The sequence below is a fragment of the Lactuca sativa genome, chromosome 2 (assembly GCF_002870075.4).
Source record: "Lactuca sativa cultivar Salinas chromosome 2, Lsat_Salinas_v11, whole genome shotgun sequence".
NCBI lineage: Eukaryota > Viridiplantae > Streptophyta > Magnoliopsida > Asterales > Asteraceae > Lactuca > Lactuca sativa.
The window spans coordinates 232,675,243-232,699,605 of record NC_056624.2 but is presented as its reverse complement, the minus strand read 5'-3'; the positions used below and the strand labels follow the sequence as shown (position 1 = coordinate 232,699,605).

The 24,363-nt window shown below is 31.3% G+C and overlaps 1 protein-coding gene across 1 annotated transcript; it reads right to left on the bottom strand.

The window, feature by feature from the left end:
• Positions 1-21,138: 21,138 nt before the first annotated feature.
• LOC111888840 (uncharacterized) lies at positions 21,139-21,648 on the bottom strand. The gene has a single exon (XM_023884962.1). The coding sequence runs from the start codon at positions 21,646-21,648 to the stop codon at positions 21,139-21,141; it is 510 nt and encodes a 169-aa protein (XP_023740730.1).
• Positions 21,649-24,363: the final 2,715 nt, after the last annotated feature.

The following is a 24,363-nucleotide window of genomic DNA, read 5'->3' as shown; positions in this document are numbered from 1 at the left end:
TCAAAATAATCAATATAGTATATCAATTTAGTATAATGAATTATTATATCAAAGAAAGTAACCATCTTCATCAAATAAATTTTTTAAAAGTTAAATTTCTGAAACAAAGTTAAAATAATTAAGAGTTTTCAAATACGTTGTTTTACATTAACTTACATTATATATAAAAATTCTATTGTTATCTTTAAAAACAAAAACAATGTTTGATATTTTAAATAATTAAAACGATAGAAACTAAAATGCCAAAAAATAAACTTTTTAAAATTAATAAATTATAACAACTATAAATATCATTAAACCATATATTATATTTAATTTTATTCATAAGTAAGACCATTGAGACACTTGAGATTATAAAATTTAAAAGACGTCTACATTATCATATAATTTAAATCAAATAATATTTATACAAAATTATTATAAGATTTATTATATAAGAACTAACAATAATATCATTGATATATTTAAAAAACATATATTTGTAGAGATTTTAAATATATTGTTGTATTTTGCTCATGTTCGAATATTCGCCTAGTTTCAAATAAAAGTTAGTTTTTTAACTAATTTGTCAAGGATTGCCTTCGACCTTTATTCACAGCAACTTCTTTTTCTTGGATTCAAATAGGAAATAACAATTATAAAAAAAAAAAAAAAAAAACATTTAAATTCCCGAAAGTCTCATAATGAATACGAAGTCGATCAGTTTATATGTGGATTGTCAAAGTTAAAATGCAAGTTGTATTAGTCTCTAATCTTGGAGTTTGGCCCCAGTGCCATTGAGCCAAGTGAACACTTAACCATAACCTTTTAAATATATAAGACAAGTAAGATGAAGCACATAGAGCTCGACAAAGTCATTAAATCAATATTCTTAAAAACTATAGTACTCTTTAGACTACCATTGAAAAATGAAGATTTTGTATTTGGTTATTTGCATTTGATGCTTTGGCACATTTTGTTTTAGTAAAAGTCAATTTTAAAAGGTCACACAGTCCAAGATAAAGATTTTTCCAAGTCAATTGATTATTGGTTTTTCATCAAACCCCAGATGATGCTCCTCCCTTGATTCCAGCCTTCACCACCTATATATGCTCTATAATCTATATATGTAATGCATCTTCTACTACACTTTTCCACACACATGCATGCATTAAAAAGCTGTACGTTGTGCTTGTAAAACTGGACTTTGCTAACTTGTTGTAATTACCGATATTACCTTGATGTCCTGGCGTATATATTCTAGCAACGGTGAGAGTCCATAAACCTTATGAACATTTTCCTTTCTATGAAAACGTCGTAATTTAAATTGCTGTTTGTTTTTTATTTATGGAACTGACGAATTTTATAAAACCAAAGCCTAGCTGGGAGAAAGAAAGAACTAAGGAAAAATACATATTAAAATGGACAACTCTAACTAGCCCAATTAAATATACCATTTTTTACCTGGGTGTGTAATCCATCCATAGACTGTTGTAATTATATTACTTGCTGTACGTCTTCGCCGGGTTAGTAAACACGTTTTTTTGAGCATTTTGTGGTTTAATTTTCGCCTTCCAAATACATCAAAATGCTTCGTAAGTAATAGCTAATAATATCTTCTTTTTCAACTACATGCAAAATTGATGAATTCGCGTGCCTTAGCAGTGAATCTTTGGGATGGGATACAATACCATTTGAAAACCCGTTGCATCACACATGTATTCTAATAAGGATGCCTAGATAGTATTTCTTTTGTTTTCCATTTCCAAAAAAGAAATAAGGTATATTGTGATTTATATGTCATGACAATAATTATCTAGTGAATACAAATTAGTATAATTTTTTCTAATAAATCAAGATTCATTCTATCACATTTTAATTTTTCATGAGTTTTTATACTTGTTATTTTGTGATATTTTTGAAACAAAAAATATTTATATGTCAATCTATATATATTTTTTTATTTTTATTTTTTTTTAAATTTACAAGCCACATAAATTTCTATTTATATATGTAATGTATTAAATTTGATCGTAAATTGCAATTAATATAATTTTTTCGTCTTTATTATAAATCCTAATATTAAAAAAATCATATTAATGTTGCAATATAAATGTTTACCTCATAAAAACAGTTTTTTTAGATAATGACAGTAAATTTAGCAATATGATATTTAATGGTGTATTCATTTTTTCTTTTTAGGAATTTATGATTCAAAACAATTATTTATAATATGCCAATAGAGTTTTTATTAGTATAAATTGAATTACTTATTTAGTCATCATTTTATTTGTATTTATTTTAAAATTTTACTTAAAATGATGTTTAACATTTACAAATTGATAGATATTTTGTTTAATCAATCTGTATGGTATACGGGTCTTACGTCTAGTATTCAATAATTGATTTTTTTTATACAATTTTACTTTAAAATATACAAAAACATACAAAAAAATATAAGGGTTGTCACATTTCTCAAGTTGTAAATAAGGCATCACCTATAAACACGTAAACAATAATTAACATATGAAAAGTTAAACCTGTTTACAGAAAAATAATAATAACAATAGAAATAATAGTAAAATACATACACTTTTTAATATGGAATTTACTAGGGGTGTAAACGAGCCGAGTCGAGCCGAACACTATAAAGCTCGAAGCTCGACTCGACAAAAATACTCGAGCTCGAAGCTCGGCTCGAACTCGACTCGAGCCTTGATTTTAAACTCGAGCTCGGGCTCGTGAAATACTCGACAGTCTCGAGCTCGGCTCGGCTCGGATCGACTAATATATGTATGTATTTTTTAAAATCACTAAATTAAGTAATAACTATTAAAACATTCCATATTCTAATCTCCAAACTACCAAAAAAAATACAATTAAATGGCTAATATCAATAAAACATCACCCATAGTCCATATATGTCATAAGTTTTACATATTTTCAAAATACCAAAAATAAACAATCTTTAATGCAAAATAGCATCAACCATTCATGCATCTATATCGTTTTTGCATACTTTCAAAATACAAAAATGAAACATTTTTCAATGCAAAACAACTTTTAAGACTTCAAAAATATACCAACTCAGCACCAAAAGAGCTTCTTCAGCTTCTACCTGATGAAATAACAACAAACAACAATTATTTAATAGCTATGTAACCTAAAAACAACACAAAAATTAGTAAAAAACAACAAAATAAATGCAAAATAAACAACAAAAAAACTGCCAAAACCAGAAAAAAACAGAAAAAAAAAACCACAAAAAGTTGCAACAAAAAAAGAAAAAAACAGCAAAAAAAATATTTAACAGCAAACAACAATTATTTAACAACTATTTAACCTAAAAACAACAGAAAATCAGTAAAAACAACAAAAAAACTACAAAAGAAACAATAAAAAACTACCAAAAACCATAAAAACTGGAAAAAAAACTACAAAAAGCTGCAAAAAAAGAAAAAAAACAGCAAAAAAAAAATTATGTTTTCAACATTTTAAATAAACTTACTTATCATGGAATGGGAAGATTGATCTCCATTTGTTGCTTCTCTTTCTGAAATGTATAAACACAAGAATAATAAATATAATTGAAATTATAAAAACACATTAAAGGTGATGAAAAACAAATAATCATGCCTTTTTCTTTCTTTTCAAACCATAGAGGCTTCGACACCAATCTCCACCACAAAGTAAGACTTCTACCGTTTCAGTAGCCAAGGATGCTCTATATGTGTCAATAACTCGACTACCCGCACTAAAAGTAGCTTCCGATGCAACAGTGGTGATAGGAATTGCAAGTATATCTTGAGCCATGCGTGACAATATACGATACTTTAACGAATTTGACCGCCACCATTGTAAAACATCAAATGGTATTGGATCCTCTTCACAAATGTAACAACTCTCTTCAAGATAATTATCTAAATCGGATTTTTGTGGTTGTATATTTTCAACTGTTCTTACAAATTGAGCGAACTCAGACCAACCAGAAGATGAAGGTTGAATAGTCACATTGTTTCCTCTTAAACCAACACTTTCGCCATTTCCTTCACCACTACTAGAGTAATACTCATCTGCATATTCTTTATACAATGCATATAAAGCTTTTTTCACTTTGTCTATATTTTCACAAGCTTCATTTTCAGGATACATCCTAGGAAAGCAAAACTCAATAACCCTCATTTTGCACCTAGGATCTAAAATAGCACCAATAGACATCATTAAGTTGCAATCTCCCCAATATTTATCAAATTTTGGTTTCATGAACAAACTCATCTTCGCTAGAATCTTCAAACTTCTTATCCAACAAAACTTTCACTCTCAAAATTTCATTAAGAAATAAGTTTGAAGTCGGATACTCACTCCCAGAGATGATATTAGTCGCAGAGTCAAAAACTTCTAAGATTTCACATACCTTTTCCACCTTCAACCAATCATCATTGTTGGTACAACAAAGATAGCGTGGCTCTCTTTCTTTGTACATTGGAAACACCTCTTTAAATTTGATTGCAGCCGACAACATCTGATATGTTGAATTCCATCTTGTCTTGCATTCAAGAATAAGTTTTCTATGTGGTAATTGCAACTGTTGCACAATCTCAGAAAACAAATTAAGTCTCCCTTCATTTTGGTTGATAAACGTGACAGTTTCGTGAATATCCTCAATAATATAGCTAATTCTAGAAAGTCCATCTTGAACCATAAGATTCAAGATGTGTGCACAACAACGTACATGAAACAACTTTCCTCCACAATGCAACTTTTTAACCCTTGAAAAAGTTCACTTAGGATCCTAACAGCCGAATCGTTATTTGAGGCATTGTCAACAGAAATAGTGAGCACCTTATTCTCTATACCCCAATCCTTAAAACACTTGTAAAGATTGTCACCAATCTCAAGCCCACGATGAGGAGGAGGTAAGTGAATAAAGCTCAGAACACGTTTTTGTAATTGCCAATTAGAATCAGCAAAATGGCCTGTAAGAACCATATACTCGATTTTCTGATTGGTAGACTTCCACATATCCGTGGTCACACTAATCTTTGAAACAGACTTTAATAAATTCTTCAGCTTGTTCTTTTCTATCTCAAAAACTTTTTCACAGTCTTTTTTAATGGAAACACGTGAGACATTTTCCCGTTCAAGCATTCCATGCTTTTGCATCATGTTAAATTCTTCTTCTTCAACAATTATGAAAGGATGCTCGTGCATAAGTATCCAATGCGCAATAGACTCTCTCATTTTCATCATATCAAACTTTCCATCAGTAAGGGCGGGAGTGACATGTTTTTCTTGATTGCATCCTGAATCAACTGCTTGCAAAGTGATCTTTTGTTGTTTCAAGTCATGAGCTGCTTTTGGGGTACATGTCTTCAAGTGTCGTTTCAAATGACTAGTACTCGAGCTTGATATTATGGCGAGTCGACCTTTACAAAATCTACACTGTGCTTTCATAGTCCCATCAGGCATCTTAACTTCAGTAAAATCTGCCCATACTGGAGAAGTCTTTAGTCTTTTCTTCTTTTGAAAATGGGAACTCCCTTCATCTGCATTTTCTTCATTGTTCGTAGAATGGGTGTTTCTGTCATTTACCAAACCATCATTCTCTTGTTGCGAGTTTGGAGCTGATGAAATATCAGAAGGTGTGTTTGATTCCATCTGCAAATCAGAAAAGTTACCACAAAAAAAAATACATTAATACTTCAGCCAACAAAAAAACATTAATATTTCAGCCAACAAAAAGAAAAGAATTGAGCTGTTCTATCTTAAAATTTAACAACATAAATCCGAATCAGAATCATAAACAGTGTTCAGCAAGCTTGCATGATACTGAAACAATCAATTAACTTTTTTTGTGTAAGCTTAAATGGTAATAAAACTGGTATGAAAGTACTAATGGCTTAATAATGACAAGATCCAAACAAGATTTATGTTATCACATCTGCAATATATCTTATTCAGGTATGTAATTCGAATTCCCATACTCAATTTTTCCCTTTTGAATTCTTAAATCACATAATAAGATCAAACAATTATCATGTTTTATAGATTACAATTTAAAAATCAAATGATTACTGTAAGAGACTATCACTTACATACACATGGACTATTACTGTAAGACACAAAAGGAACTGAAAGCTGGAAATCAAATATTGTTGTAAGAAAAAGAAATCGAATATTACTGTAAGAAAAAGAAAGAAATATGGACTTACATTCAATCGTATGTATGTATGTGTCGTTCTCCGTTCTTACTCAGCAACCATCGATGAACTAGAGGCTGGCGATTATGAATGGTGGACCAGCAGCGACAAGAACAGATAGTGCACCGGCAGGCGGCAGGCAACCGGTATGTGGAGCAGCGGAGTAGGTGTTGGCGAACTGCGAACGACGATCTCCATTTTTCGAATTGTGAAGGACTGAAGGTCTAAACGAACGATAGGGGTCAGGGGATAAGGCGATAGCCGATAGCTAAGGGAATGAAGGTTTAAGGGTTTGAGAGTTAGGACTTTAGGATGGATCATGGATCGACGGATAGAGATATCACTTATCAGGGATTTTTTTTTAGTTTTTTTATTATGTTATTAATGGTTAACAATTAATAAATTAAAAAAATGGCATATATGTAAATTACATTAAGCTCGACTAAGCTCGCGAGCCGTACAAGATGAGTATTTTAGTGCTCGAGCTTGGCTCGATAAGGTACTCGAGTAGCTCGAGCTCGAGCTCGGCTCGATTAAGGTCGAGTCGATTTCGAGTATTTTTCGAGTCGGTCTCGAGTTTCTCACGAGTTAGCTTATCTCGCTTACACCCCTAGAATTTACCCATTTTTGTCTACGTTTAAACATGTAAATAATTAAAAAGTTGTCAATTTCTTTCCCAAGGCGTAACACATATTATATAACAATTATTAAGTGTAAAAATGGCAGAAAAATCAGGAAAATAAAGTAATGTCCTTGTGAGTGTCGAAGTAGGATTCTCGGCTGGTGTATGTTATAGTAAGAATTTTCTCATAAAATGAATCAAAATAACATTCTATTTGTATTTATAAAATTAAATTAAATTAAAAAACAAAAAAAAAATAAAGATTATCACGTATGCACAAGGTTCACCCCTTAACGATTCATGTTTTTCTTGGGTTGTATATATGAACAGCATATCAATTTTCATTATGATTTGCCGTCGTAAATGTCTTGGCACATGCTGACATGCATCAATCTTGACCTCTTCTTACCAAACCTTATATCAGATTCAGTTTGATAAACGCATGTCTACTAAGAACTAATAGAATACAATATTTCTAATGCAATGTTTTTTTCCCTTCTAATAATGCTTACAGTTTTTAATAATGTTGCGTGTCTATTTGTGCCATATATGATATATGTGATGACTGTATAGTTTCTGATTATTTAACCAGTGTATTAAGTACTTATTAGAATTTTCATAGACATTTATGGGAAAAAGGAAATTGAACATTTACATACACGATGCCCTTTCTCTTTGTTCAAGTAAAAAGTTTTCTCATTCCAATAAAGATTTTGTTTTGCATGTATGTTTAAGAGTTAAAACATAGCCTATATATCGATTAAAAATATCAAAACCATTCATATAATAGTGTATTAATGTATGAAACTACTAATCTCATGTTGTTTCTTCTATATCACAAAAAGAAAAACATGATACGATTATGAATATAGCATGCCATGATTAAATTGTAATTATTTTTTGTTTGTTAGAAGAAATACATTTACGATTTACAAGGAGATGACATCTATAGGTCGTCCAAAGAGCAAGGGGGATTCCACATTCTCATTAGACACCCTTTTAATTTGAAACTTTTTTTTAATGATCATATTATATTTTTTACCATTAAAATTTTTAAATGGACACCCTTATAACTCTTATATATAAATCATTGTAAATTTTGAATTAAACCAAATTAATGTATAATTATATAATGAGCTAGTTAAAAAAAAAGATCTTTTGTATGGATATCAAAATATGTATTTAGTTTTTAATATTGAATGGTACCAATGAGAACCTAACCTTACAACTAGACTTTTTCAATCAGTTTATTTTTATCATTTCTGTCTCGCTAGACATCCATAACTTCAAATCATTGACTTGTTAATCCCAAAGAGTTTATGATAATTGGTATCCTTCCACAATATGAGCCCATAACTCCTTAGTTGCATATGGAGTAATCTATGAGAAGGTGGACTTCGTTCTCCTCAAAAAACATTGCACAATATTGGGCATAAGGCGGATGGTATATTCATCCTTAGGGCATCTACAATGCATTAAACTTATTAAAATTTAATGAATTGACGCATCATCATTTTACTTACTGTAAACTCTATATTAATTTTTCTACAATGCATTGAACTCAATAGAGCTCAATGGAATATATATTTAATAGTTAAAATGTTTCATTTTTCCCATTGAACTCCATATTTATTGAACACCAACATATCATCTCACAATGGTAGAGTTTAATCTATTGAATGCCAATTAGGCATACCACCTCATTCAACCTTTTCATTGAACTATGCATTGTGGATGCTCTTATGGACTATGTTGGTTCTAATCGATAATCATCCAAGTCTCGTATGTCATAAGAAAACGTTGATTTTTCAGGAAAAAACATTTTCCATAAATGTAGGCAAAATGGCAGACTCTAAGAAACCTTTTTCAATTTCCTTCACGAGCGAATAAATAATGAAAACACCTCTCCTATTAAGACTACAACACCATTTCCAATAAATAATGAAAACACCTCCCCCATTAAGTGTATAATGAACGACTGTAGATCCAGGTGGATTTGGCTTAATTTGTCCTATAAGGACCTCCTATAATCTAACAATCTTGTTACTCCTAACCGCTCGTTATCATCATGAAGGCACATAATAACCTTTTCCAAAATCGTTCATGTATAATCTCTAAATTGCTACCAACATTTTGTAGAAAGATTAAGGCTAGAAGTTCTTAAGCTACAAATCTCCAAACTATCAATTTCATTAGATGTCATCATTTTGTGCCAACGAGAAGCATTAGAATCACTCATGACCCCAGGATACATATAAGGTGGAGTTAACTCATTTAAAATATGATCGATCAATAAAACAAATTGTGTTATTAACGGAATTATATATATATATATATATATATATATATATATATATATATATATATATATATATATATATAGGTAGGTAGGTAGGTTCAAATGTCTTTCACATCTATTATTAAATGTATTTTAAATGATATCCATATTTATAATTCTTTTTTATGGAAACTAATTTAATTCGTCATTAATGTCAATAATAATATTCTTTCAAAATGAATTCATATATTAAATAATAAGAGTGTATTCTAGGAGAACGAGAGTATATTATACTAGAATACACCCTCGTTCTTTATATTCCATACAACTTTATTGTATTTTAAGTGAGTGAATCTTGAAATAATGTTATTGCTGACATAAAAACCTAGATACGAATTCATTCTGAAAGAATGTTATTGCTGACATTAATGACGAATTTAATTAATTTCAATAAAGAGAAAATTATAATTATGGATATCACTTAATATACATACAATTATGGAAACCATTTAATATCTATCATTATTTAATTAAATAATAATATAATTTTACTAAATTCCTATTGGTGCATTCTAGCACACAATAAATGTAAAAAAACACTGTAACCTAGCCCTATATATATATATATATATATATATATATATATATATATATATATATATATATATATATATATATATATATATATATATATATATAGGGAAATCTCCAGAAAAGTCCTAAAGTTTTAGTCTAATTTATGAAAAAGTCCTGAACTATTTTTTGTTTACAGGTTAGCACAGAATACCAGCTAAAACTACGAAAAAACCCTTTTTGGCCGGTTTCGTAGATTTAGCCGGTATTTTGTCATTTTTCGTTAGTTTGCTCAAAATATTAGGACTTTTCTGAAAATTACCCGATAACCAAAATATTGGGATTTTTTTGAACTGTGGAATTAATGGATATTATTATTAACAAATCATTTATAAACATAAAAAATATTTTTATCATAAACAAAGGAAATACATTTGTTGCTAATTTCTAGGAATAAAATGGTCGACTATGTACTTCTCTATTGTTTGTTGACCACTTCAAAGTGTCTATGTTCTTACTATGTATTGTTGTGAGTGTCATAGTGAGAAGTATTTTGTTAGGCGTGATAATATTTATTAATATACAATCAATAAGTGTCTATTAGCTATTAGGCATGATGCTATAAGATCATGTGTTATTAGAAAATATCATTACACGAACATATAGATCTTTCATTATGTTTTTTAACCTAACTACCACCTAACCTCCAAACATTACCCGATAATAACCATAAAATTACACACATCTATCGATAGTGAAAAGTAAATTTTGAATGACAATTTAAATAGATAATCACCCTTCACTTGTTTCCATATAAATTATCATTCACGGTTCACTTTTCATATTTTATAGATGTGTGTTAGCCGATGGTTGTTAACATGTAAGGTATGAATATTGGTTAGTAGTCAGGTTAAACAACATAAGAGGAACACTAACATTAGAGGAATGCTAACTATGTTCATCTAACCATCATACCCATAACAATGCATAGGAAAAACGTAGAGAGTTTGAGTGGTCAGGAAGCAATAGAGGAGTACTTAGACCACCAATTTATTCTTAGAAATTAGCAACAAATGTATTTCCATTTTTTATAATAAAAATATTTTTTATGTTTATAAATGATTTTTTAATAATAATATCCATTAATTTCATGATAATTTTCAAAATAGTCCCAATATTTGGTTATTATGTAATTTTTGGAAAAGTCCCAAATTTTTGAGCAAACTAACGAAAAAGGACAGAATACCGGCAAAATCTGCGAAACCGGCCGAAAAGGGTCTTTTCGAAGTTTTAACCAGTATTCTGTGCTTTTCTGTAAATAAAAATTAGTTTGGGACTTTTTCATAAATTGGACTAAAATTTTAGGACTTTTCTGGAGATTTCCCTATATATATATATATATATATATATATATATATATATATATATATATATATATATATATATATATATATATATATATATATATATATATATATATATATATATATATATATAGGAGTAGGATCAAATGAGAACATCAAAAAGGTTGAGAACACGATAACAAAGTATATTCATGTGTGATTCCATTATTCATTTGTGGAGAAATGATAAATTTTTACGCTTTTAATTTCAATTGAAGAGAAAAAGCATATTCATGTTGATTGAGCATAAAAATTTATCATTTCTCCACAAATGAATACATGGAATCAAAAATGAATATACTTGTTCTCGCGATCTCAACCTTTTAGATGTTCTCATTTAATCATTTCCGTATATATATATATACATATATATATATATACACACACACACACACACACACATACACACACACGATGAATATAAAATAGATATTACCATCGAATATTAGCAAAATTTATTAGTTCCGTTCTTGATGCAAAAAAATTGTCGATCTCTTAATATGGGTGAGCAAATACCTGTTGGAAACGAATTGCTTGGAAAAAAAATATGTAATTCAATTTGGTTCTTGGTTCCTCTATATACAAAAATTTGATTATCGATTTTCAGTTCTTATTTGATTCAGTCTTGTTTCAGAAATGAGTACATATGTAGTTGTAAACATGTAAAGAAACTCCTAGAAATGGCTATTGGGGGTATATTAGGTCATAAATTGATATATAATTCATGTCATTTCTTTTAAAATCATGTAGTCTAGGTAAACGACTCTTAAGGGCTTGACGGTGATGAAATATTATTTTAGACATTATCGAAGCTTAAATAGTTATATTCTACAAAATGATAGCATAATGATGTTTTTATTATACATTACAGACTATATGTTGTGTTCTTCTAATGTCATGTAATCTAGATAAACAACTATCAAGGACTTGCTAGTTACAAAGACTATTTCAGACACCATCGGGACATAAAATAGTTTTACCTAAAAAATGTAATATTATCTTCCACGCATCAAATGATAATATGTTGTGTTTCTAATGTCATGTAATCCAAATAACCAGTTATCAAGGGCTTGCTCCTCTGTGTGTGTGTGTGTGTGTGTATATATATATATATATATATATATATATATATATAGAGAGAGAGAGAGAGAGAGAGAAGTGAATATACCCTATAAGATATATAAATTTAAGTAATTAAATTCACTATATTATGTCGATCATATATGCATTGTAATAGTCCATGTAACATCCATAAAATTCTTGAAAATTTAAAACTTTTTCAACATCCAAAGACCAATATTAATTACAAAATGTATTCAAAATATTTCCATATCAGAGTATCTCAGAAATCAAAATCATAAAATGCAATGAGATGCACGATCAAGCATTCGCCTTCCCGCGATCATCCGAAGTACCTGAAACAAAATCCAAAATTGTAAGCCCGAAGCTTAGTGAGTTCCCTCAAAATACCAACGCCATACAACCAAAACCATATCATAACAAATAGCATGCATATAGAGTCGACAGTATGACTGGACTACCCTCACCGTGCCTTCAGTCTATCTGGCCCACTCTCAGAACCTTCAGCATGTCTGGTCCGCTCTACCGGGCCTTCAGCCTGTCTGGATAATTCTTCGGGCCTTCGGCCTGACTGAAATGCCCCATTGGGCTTGCAGTCTATCCGGTCCGCCCTTGGTATGTTGGCCTTTAGCACAAAGCATGTCCGCTTTAACCTAACCCTAAACATACAATCAATATATATCAAACGCTAGCTAGCATGTACAAACAGTCAAACCGTTCTACCAAATCACTAATCATAGCATCGTCCTATATACCAGGATACCGACCTAACAGGTCGTTAAGCATATCATCATGCAATAACCAGTATAACAATCCAAAAAGGGTCGGCATTGTGCCTTCGACCCTATTAGTATAGCGAGGACAACTCACTTCACAATGTCGAATGAAACTGAAGAGATCAAACTCCCAAAACACGGCTCTGAACACCAACACCTACAACCACCATTAATCCAATTCCATAAATTCTCAAATTACCAAAATACCCTCAAAAGTCAAACTTGGTCAACCCTTGGTCAAAGTCAAAGTTAACGGTCAATGTCAACAATCCATGTTCACCCAACTCGTCGAGTGCAACTTACATACTCGTCAAGTTCCTTCGGAACTCAGGAGATCACGAAAACCCCAAACAACTCGTCGAGTCCATGCAATATCTAGAATATCGGGAAAAACCCTAACCAACTCGTTGAGTTATCTAACTCGCCGAGTTCATGCAAAATCTAGATAGCGGGAAACCCTCATCCAACTCGTCGAGTTCCTTCAGTCCTTTTTCTCATTCAGAGGCTTTTAAGCGAAACCAAGGCTCTAAACTGAAGATCTAGCCTCCTAGGGTGTAGTTACCACGTAAAGTTGCTAACTTTACGTGCATGCAAGGCTTCAAGAAGCTAAAACACTCAAAACTAGCCTTAGGAAGAGGTTTAGGGAATGGAGAAGGGCCAAAGCTTCCTAAAGCTTAAGGCTTTATGTCAATGAGGGCCTAGAGGAGTCCAGATCTGAAGTTACAACTTCAAATCGTGCTCAAACCAGAAATGCTTCAAGGATAAGCTAGAAAGGGCCCTAAACTCTTGAATGAAGAGATTTAATAAGAAAATGATAAAGGTAATGACTTTTTACCTTCAAATGAATGTCAAAACGATGTAGATGCTGGATCTACAAGCCCTTTCTCGTTCCAAGCTTCTAAATCTTCAAATCTCTTCAAGAAATGCCCCAAACACACATTTTAGCCTCATACACACACACACTCAAAATAGGGTTAGCTCGATTGGGGTTTGCTTATGGACGTGAAAAGGTGGTAAGGAGGCTGGAAGGAGGACTTAAGGTCCTTTAAATAGGGTGCAAACCCTAAAAATTAGGATTTTCATGCATAACCTCTACTCGTCGAGTTAGGGTCCTCCAACTCTTCGAGTAGGTACCATAAACCAAGCGGCCTGATGAGTCTCTACACGACGAGTTGGGGCAGCCAACTCGTCGAGTATGTCTATAATTATGAATATAAAGGTTTAGAATTTATACATGGGAGTCGGGGTGTTACAATCCAAAACTCTTATAATTCAACTCTTAACTTGATTTATTTCTATGATTTTTAGAAATTTCAAAATTATCTTTCCCTTACAAAATTTTCATTTGCAACTATAATATATATAGTCTAATAGGTGTTCGACAGAAATATTTGATATAAGGAGAATATAATAGTGAAATTTTAAAAATCTTGAAATTAATTAAGTTAAAACTTGAAATTTAATTACATTGTAATGCATATATGATTCAAAATGACATAATATTATATATATGTTTAAATTCCTAAGCTTTTATATATATATATATATATATATATATATATATATATATATATATATATATATATATATATATATATATATATATATATATATATATATATATATATATATATTTATGTGTGTGTGTTTAACTACGTATCCTTTATACAATATTTTTATACAACTTGCAATCACTTATTTAATTATAGTGAAGATGTACATACATAGGAATAAGGAAAGAAAATATAAAAAGTGGATTTTGTGAAAAAGAAAACGATAAGAATAAAATTATGGAGGGCATATTGCTTAGAGCAATGATAAGAAATGAGAAAATCGAAGAAAGAAAAACGAAGAATTAATCCCTATGTATGCAAAATTGAAGCAAGAATTAATCCCCATGTATATGTAATTAATCCCAAAATAATAAAAAAAGCAAATAAACAATTAAAATTAAAAATAAAACCCCTTAACTTAAGTTCAAGATCCATCGTGAAAAGAAGGGCCAAGTTGCAGAGAGGCACCACCAACACACAGTGGGCTTTATTATGTTATCCTCCTACAAACAAGACTCATGAAACCGCTTTAAATTGAGCTCGAATTTTCATGATTATTTAATTGATTTTTACTGAATCCAATGTACATTTACATTTGTAAACAATGAATTTACCGGTACTATTTGGTGTTTTTATATGATGAGTGCAATCTTTTTGGCAAATGGAGCATAAGCTTCTCTTTGAAGCAAGAGATGTTTGTCTGTTTTCTGTATTTTGACTGTTGTAATTATTGCTTCTTACCCAAGTTACCATTTTTACCTCACCAAATCTCCGGTTCCTCGTATTATTATTATTATTATTATTATATTATACATATACAAATATATATGAAGAAGACATAAAAAATAGGGGTCGTGAAGGAAATACTTTGACCAGGTGGTTAGTACTAAAAGGAGGAAGTAGTATAATAGATAGCTAGGTAGAGTAGAGAGTAGAGTAGTATGTAAGTAGGTGTGTGCAATTAGTTTAGTTTAGTTTAGTAGTTGGGTAGATAGGTTATTGAGGGCGTGGGGGTCTGTGTTTAAGAAATAGGCGAGGTGAGGGTAAGACTTAATTAGGAGCCGTGACGGAGTTTTGTCTGTTGACCTAACGACAGTGGATGACGGGTCCAGGGGTTCATGTGGGCCGCATCGGTCTGCCATACACAGCCACCGGTCAGCGGTCAGCCACATAAATATAAAACCTTTTTCAGAACGCTTAGCCGGTTACCGGCGCCGTTCACGGCCCTCACGGCCACAAGTCCACCGTGCACGTGTTCCCACATCCACCTGCTTGGTTTCACGTGTCCACACAACAAAATGCTATCACAACTGATTTAAAGATATGCATGATGATACTATATATATATAACTTTCGATGGATGAAATAAAATATCCATGCACGAACATACCTTTTTTTTTCTTTTAATTTCTATGTTATAGAAATTTATCTTTATATTCTATATTTTTCAAAATCATATTTTAAAATGCATGTTTAAAAAAAATATCGTGTTATATATTGACAAAAATAATACATTTGTTGTGAGCCAGTACTTGTTTAAAAAAATACCGTGTTATATATTGACCAAAAAAAATACAATATTATATTTTGGCATATTTTAAAATACAGTGTTTTTAAGAATAAAAAAAAAACATGATTTTGTGATAAAAACGTAAAAAATAAAAGATTATAATTTATACAACAACAAGAGCAACTGTCACGTAAATCCTCTTTGAATAGGATTTGATAATGTAAAATGTCCACAGTTAAATCGACACTCGACAGAAATACTTACTTTTTAAAACCTAATTAATAAGATTTTTACGCTAATCCTTTCTGCGATTTTTATAAATACCAACTATAATTATCTTTAGAATGCTAAATGCACATATGTGGTTACAAATACGGGTCCCTTTATTTTTGCTGATTTTGTAATAACCAATGCTCTTTCTTTCTATCAAATAAGTTGTCACTTATCATGGTTAACCAGAGATCAACTTCTATTCAAACCATCTTATCTCATGCTTATATATAAATCATCTCCCTCAAGTATCATGGACACTACTCTTCGATTTTTCTCCTTTAATCTTTGGCTCAAGATAAAATTGATTATAGCTTACAACTTCAAGAACGATCAAATTGGACTGAATGTATAGTGATAAGAACAATTACTCTTAAAAAGGAAAAAAGAAATGCATTATTAATTGATAAATGATAAAAGTTATTCAGGATCGAGCGTGTTTTTCATATTATATTAGAAAAAAAAGGTTATAAACCAGACAAGGTGTACCTAAACCTCTTAGTTTTGCAAAGGCTACAAGGTACAAAGGGAAGTGAGATATGGAAACCTTTAAACCCAGAAAAAAAGGACTGATTTCGTTTACATTAAATATAATATAATTAAATCATATCTAATAAATACAAAACAAATATATCGTGTTGTTTATATTTGTTTTCATTGTGGAATGTACATAGATTTGGTCTTTCTTTTTGAAACCCTACATATGCTAGCATTTTGTCTTTTCTTTTCTTTTCATTTATTTATCACAATATTCATATTATAAATACAACAAACTGTACAATCATTTATTTATGAGTGATTAACTTTTTAAACAACCAGGTATATTTTTCTTAATAAAAAAATATTGATTCTGTGGAAGTACACAAAACAACTATATTTTATAAGAATAGATCATTCAAGAAGTAAATAAAAGTTTAAATTTTGTTTCAAATATGCAAAAATAAGAAATGTTCAATTTTTCCAAGTATAATGTTTTATATAGGATTTTAGAAATGGAATGATTATTTAAAAGATACAAACATATTTTTACAAATTGTAGTAGAAGTTTTATACATTTTAATGGGAAAATGACTTAGGGGTAATGAACTTTTCATCATGTTAACATTTAGGCAAAAAAATATACATATTGATCATCAAACATCTTAAATATGTTTATAAACAAATCGATTATTGTGAAAACTTGCTTTTCATTCATTCATTCAGAAAGCTTGTATTTATATAAAAGCAGGAAATGTCATCCTTACTCAAAACAAATTCTAACCAAAAGCCTATACAATAGGAATGGATAAAAGGAAACAAATCATAGTAATCTTCTATGATAATAAGGAGATTTTTTTTACTCCCCTTCAAGTTGGAACGTGTAAGTCTCGAACGCCCAACTTGCTTAGTAATGACTGTAGCCGAGGAGCTCCTAACGCTTTAGTGAAAAAATCAGCAACCTGATGAGTTGTATGAATACATAAAGGCATAATTTCTTTGGTCATAACTCGTTTACAAACAAAATAACAGTTCATTTATACATGTTTTGTGCGTTCATGGAAGTCCATGTTGTTGACAATATGTCAAGCAGCTTGGTTATCACAAAACAGAGACATAGGACCATTTGAACAAACACCAAGACCTTTGAGTAGCCAATGTAGCCAAAAAACTTCACTCCCAGTCGTTGCCATAACTCGATATTTCGCTTCAGTGGAAGATCGAGAAACAACAGACTGCTTCTTTGTCTTCCAAGAAATGGGAGCACCTCTTAAAAGTACTAAGTACCTAGTTCTTGGACGTTTCGTAACAAGGCAGCCAAGCTAGTCGACATCACAATAAGAAACAAGATTCATTCCTCCTTCTTTAGAAAGAAAGATACCTTGACACGGGGATGACTTCAAATAAGGCAAGACACCCAAAGCTACATCCAAGTGTTTTTAGCGAGAATTTGATACAAACTGACTCAATATGTTCACTGAATAAGCTATATCCGACCTTGTTGCTTGAAGATAAAGAAGCCTTCCCACCAGACACCTTATTGATGAGGATTGACACTAGAAATGTATTCACCTTGGTCAAGCTTCAGATTTTATTCCATGTGAAACGCACTGGGTTGACATCCGATCGTCCCACAATCTTCGAGAATGTCTAACATATATTTACGTTGGATCAAAACTAGACCACCGGCTGTTCTTGCAACTTCTATGTCGAGGAAGTATTTTAATGGACCTAGATTCTTGATACTAAACTCCTTGTTTAGATGGTCTTTCATCTACTGAATCTTCTTCGGGTCATTTCCAACAATCACTACATCATCAACATAAATAAGTGTTACAACCAAGTTCCCTTGTTGCTTGTAGATGAAAAGAGAATGGCCACCACAAGATTTTTTGCAACCAACACTCAACAACGATGTATTGGACTTTTGATACCAATTCCTCGAAGCTTGCATACTTTTGTCTCTCCTTCCTTGGCAAATCCTTGTAGGATTTTTATGTACACGTCTTCATCCAAGTCTCCATGCAGAAAGCGTTATTGACATCCAGTTGACAGATTATTCAATTCTTCTTGACTACAACAGTGAGCAAGGTGTGAACCGTGACTAGTTTAGCCACTGGTGCAAAATTATCATGATAGCCTACTCCATTCTATTGAGTAAATCCTTTAGCTACAATATATGACTTATACCTTTCAACCTATCTGGTGGGTTTGTACTTGACTTTAAAGATCCACTTAGAGTCGATTTAAGACTTTCCTTTGGGAAGATCTTCAATGGTCCAGGTTCTGTTTTATTCGAGAGCTTCTCTTTCTCATTGCATGGCTTCCCTTCACTCGACGTCCTACATGGCCTGTTTTAAGTTCTTACGTTCAACGTTAGAACCAACGGTTGCTAGAAAAGCCTTGTGTAAATCTGTAAATTTAGCATAAGAAACAAAATTAGCAAGATCATGTATCGTCGAGGCCTGTTGGTTGAGTGTTGGTGATGCATGGTCTATCGAAGGAGGAAAATTTTACTTCAAAGTAATTTAAATGCTTCGGTTGTGTCTTGTTTCTCCTTTCTCTCTGATTTGTACTCGGTTGTGTATCAATGAAGATAGGAGGTACTAAATTCTCGACGTGCTACTCATTTTCAAGTACTATGTTTTCGTTTGATGTCGTCCCATCAGTCGTCTGATCTGAATTAGAATTGACTTCAGGCGTTGTGTTAACACCTTTGGTTGGTTCATGCTGAATAGATTCTTCATCATCATGTAAAGTTTTACTAAGGAAATCAGAGTCATCATGTCCAGTATTCTCTTCTTTTAGATCTTGAGATTTTAACGGGAACTCATTTCCCACAAATCTAACATCTCTCGATACAACAAACTTCATGTCTTTGATGTCATAAACACGATACCATTTCTACCTTTTTGGGTATCCAATAAAAATTCGTGGTCTCCCCCTTACTTTGAAGTTGTCCCCTTTTGTATCCATGTTTCTCGTGTAAAACAAACACCTAAAAACTATCATGTAATTATGGTCAAGTTTTTTTTGGCCAAATATAATTTCATAGGGGTTTTATTGCTCTACTACCTTCGAAGGTAGTCTATTTATGATGTATGTGGCTTCCAAGATGCAATCACCCCAGAATCTAACCGGAAGGTTTGCTTCAAATTTTAGAGTGCTTACTATCTCAAGAATATGTCTATTCTTAGTTTCCACAACACTGTTTTGTTGTGGAGTGTGGGGACAAGTGGTCTCTAGCACGATTCCTTCCTTACCTTAATAACCTTTCAATGTTAGTGATACAAACTCTCCACCGTTGTCAGTCCTTACTGTTTTAATTTTCTGGTCAAATTGTGTTTTGACCATATTGTGAAAGTTCATCAAACAAGTTTTTGCCTCACTTTTGTATTTCAGTAAATATACCAATAGAGCTCTACTATAATCATCAATAATGGTAAGAAAATAACTAGCACCCGTATGTGTAGGTGTACGGTATTTACCCCAAACATCACAATGTATTAACTCAAAACAACCATTAATTTTTATTAAACTCTTTGGAAAGGGCAATCTAGTGTGCTTTTCCTTTACACGTTAATCATAAATTATACCCATAAAATTTCTAGAAATAACTACCTAAGACACTAACATGTTTAAGCTTGGACTTAGAAGCGTGACCCAACCTTTTGTGTCATAGATCCATATTGGTTGCTGTCAACACTCTTTTTTGCCCCTGTTCCATGCCCATTCGGTATAGGCCCTGTTTGCACTCACCCACACCAATCAGGTTCCTCGAGAGTAAGTCCTACATATAACAAAAACCAAGAAGAAACGTTATAATACATTGCAAGTCTTTGGTGAGTCTACTAACAGACAATAAGTTGCAGTTAAAAGCAGGTATATGCAAAACTTTATCAATATTGATATTGTTTTGCAACTTGAGATCTCCTCTCCCGTTAACATTTATGAAATCACCATTAGGAATGATGACAGGAGGTTCGAAGGTGTTTTTAGTGACATTTTTAAGTAACCTTTGATTGCAAGTTATGTGTTCAGTTCCGCCTGAGTCAACAACCCAAGCCTCGCCATGATCAGTCTTACCAACCATGTTATAGGAGAAGTGTTGGTTTCTTCATCAATTTAAAAGTGTTTGAGGAGCCTTTGATATTGTTTAGTCGACTAACCAGGTATGGGGCTAGGTTCAACATTTGTGTAGCATATCCTTACCTTTCCTTTTTCTTGTTTTCCTTTTCCTGGTCACCAATCCGAATACCCGATACGTTTGAAACAACCTTTCTTGTTATGACCCTTTTCTGCCATAGAAAATACATTACGGTTCATAATTGTTGCTCCATTTGAGATCCTTCTTCACCGCCCTTTTGTTTTGCTGCCTATAATCACTACCGATCTCCTTTTTCCCTTGAACGAAATCTTAAAAAGCTGTAACTTTGTTTGTGGGTTTCTTGGTAGCAGTGATGGCTCGTTCGTGCTCATCTTCTGCTACCAGGTGAAAAACTGCACTTAGGCTTGGTGTGGGTTTCATGGCTAAAATCTGAGTTTTGATGGTATAATATTCATTATCAAGTCCCATGAGAAACTTATAGAACCTCTCTTTATCCTTGGATTCATTCAACCTTTTACCTATATTATACGTATAACCAACACACTCACGACGAAGGGTGGGTGTTGTAGACTGTATTTCATCCCATATGGATCGTAATTCCGTGTAGTCACTAGAAATAGAGATTACTTCTTGCCTTTTTGTTGCAAGCGATTGTTTCAGCTCGTATGCTCGTGAAGCACTTTTCTTACCGAATCTTTCTTCAAGATTACTCCAAATCTTGCTAGCTATATTTGCGTACTTCACGCTTGACCTAATGTCTTTTTCTGTGGCAGTGGTTAGCCATCCCTTTGTTATGGCATCACAGCGCATCCACCGCATATATATAGGTTTATGATTTCGCATCTGGTTTATCGATAGTTCCATCAATGAAATCGATTTGTTCTTGGCAAAAAGAAAAAATTTCATCTCTTGAGCCTAATCATTATAGTTGTTGTCCGTCAGAACGTCATTTTACGTACATCTGCTTGGGATATTTTGAGGAATGGATGTAGTATGGCGAATTGGATTCGATGTTGGTGAGGCTCCGTCCTTCGATGACACTGGTTTGTCTCCCGCCATCTTTGGGGACAAGGTTTTCTAAAGCAGGTGTGAGACCTGCTCTGATACAATAAACAAATTGATTATTGTGAAAACTTTCTTTTCATTCATTCACAAAGTTGGTATTATATAGAACCAGGAAATGCATTCCTTACTGAAAGCACATTCTAAACAAAAGCCTATATAACATGAATGGATAAAAGGAAACAAATCATAGCAATCTTCTATGATAATAACGAGATTTCTTTATTTTAAATATTATCATTGTTATCTGCTATCTTAGGTGACAATTGTAACATTTAAATATATTTAACAAGTTTGATAATCAATCGTGTGTATAAAATAAAAATCTCTAAATATGAACAAAATGTGAAGTTTATCTTTTCCCTTATTTCCATTAAGTGTTTATACCTTTATTTGACCGTCACTTCAAAACAATTTTGAAAAATATACAAAAATCTAAACAACAAAATTTTGGTATGTATTAATTTTATTATTAATAAATATATTATTTATGACAAGTTGATTTTAAACTGAATTTTTTTTAAGATTTATAACTTTTAATTTAATTTATATAAAATATAACATTATTTTTTGTTCTTTAACGAACTTGTATTATAATATTATCTATTTGATTTATAAAAATTATTACAGTATATTGATTATATTAATTTTTAATTAGAAACAAGGTTCCATAGGATATCTCATGCATGTTATAATTTCTTGATATGTTTCGAAAATTGCAACGATTATCGCATCATCCAAGAATATAATTTCCATTTATATAGTAAGATTTGAATCTAAATATACATATTTTTAGGCCGGTAAGAGTGGTATGCATAAGCTTAATTTTGAATGAAACTATAATGATGTTAATAAAATCAGGATATTTGTAGAAAGTATATACGAGTGGTATGCATAAGCTTAATTTTGAATGAAACTATGAGCTAGACTAGTACAACTAAATTCATATATTTTAAATGAAAATATAAAATCATAAGTCACCACGCAATTGATGTTAATAAAATAGGACATTTGTAGGCTTTTTTTATACCAAAATGGTATAATTTTACATTACATACTAATTTGGAAAAAATAATTTTGGAGGGGTAATTAATTTTTCATTTTTAGACAATTTTTTTAAACATGATTTATAATCAAATTTGTTAAATATGTTTATATGTTATCATTACCATTTAAGATAACCGGTAACAATTGTAACATTTAAACAAATTTATAAGTTTGATGGTTAATCATGACAAAAAAAATTGTCTTATAAATATGAACGAGATGAAAAATTATTATCCTAACTTATTTTCTTTTTTTTTTAAGAGAAATCAAATATCTTTTTACTTTTTTTCTCCTACAAATTTCCTACACATATAACATTATAAGACTTTCCTATTTTAATTAACTTATAAACTATATATTTACACGAATTAAAATGCTTTCATAAGCATGCATATTTATTTCTTTGAAGTTTCCTTCTTTGGGTGCTTGTTTATTGGGCGTCTTTAACCTTTTCTCACTTGTTTCTTTTCATACTTTGATATTCAATGTACATACAAATCGCCTTTTTTTTTTTTTTTTTAAATCAAAAACCATAATTAAAATGGACACTTGTTATATATATATTTTTTACTCTACCTGATCACCGAACAAATCGTGAGCTAAATCACTTGCAATTTGTCTTTTCATGATTCACTGATCTTGCAACGACCCATGAAATCGGCATCTGTTCTAAAGAAACATGAGTGGTTCTCGGCCAATAAAATCAAGCATAATTAACTAATCAAACTTTACAGATCAAGGCTGCTGATAATAAACTATGATTAGGTAATCAATTAATGAAGAATTGTATGATTAGTAGACAAGATTAACTAAAGCTAATGTTGCCCATACTAGCTTCTACAAAGTACAACCACTACATCAGTTAGCCACATAAACTTCCCACTAAATTAAAATTAAAAATCCCGATTTTAATCGATTTAGTGGGAGTCAACTGGTCTGTCCCCCAATAAATAAATTGATTAAAAAAATAGTTATAAGCAGAATTAAATTATGGGCAAAAAGAAGCTGAATTCCATGGACCATGTTTTTCCCTCTTACTATTCCACTTCTAAGCACGACCTATTTTTTAATTTCTGATTTGAAGATCTTCCCATCACTGTACGACCGACACCTGGGAATATTATTTTATTTACTTACCCCCCCTCCAAATAAAAAAAAAAAAAAGCTTTCACAGCAACTTGAAGATATTTAGTGAAGATTTACTAGCTGTTAATCTCTCCAATAGAACTAGAATGCTCTTAATTTTGAAGCTTCAAGGTAATATTTATATGTATTTTAAATGTATAAACGTATTTTTTTTGACATATTTATATGTATTTTTAACCAGTTTATATTTTTTTATGTATTACGTATTTTTTATGTATTTATGTATTTTTAAGTTTTTTATATAGATGTTTATATATTTTAAATATATAAACGTATTTA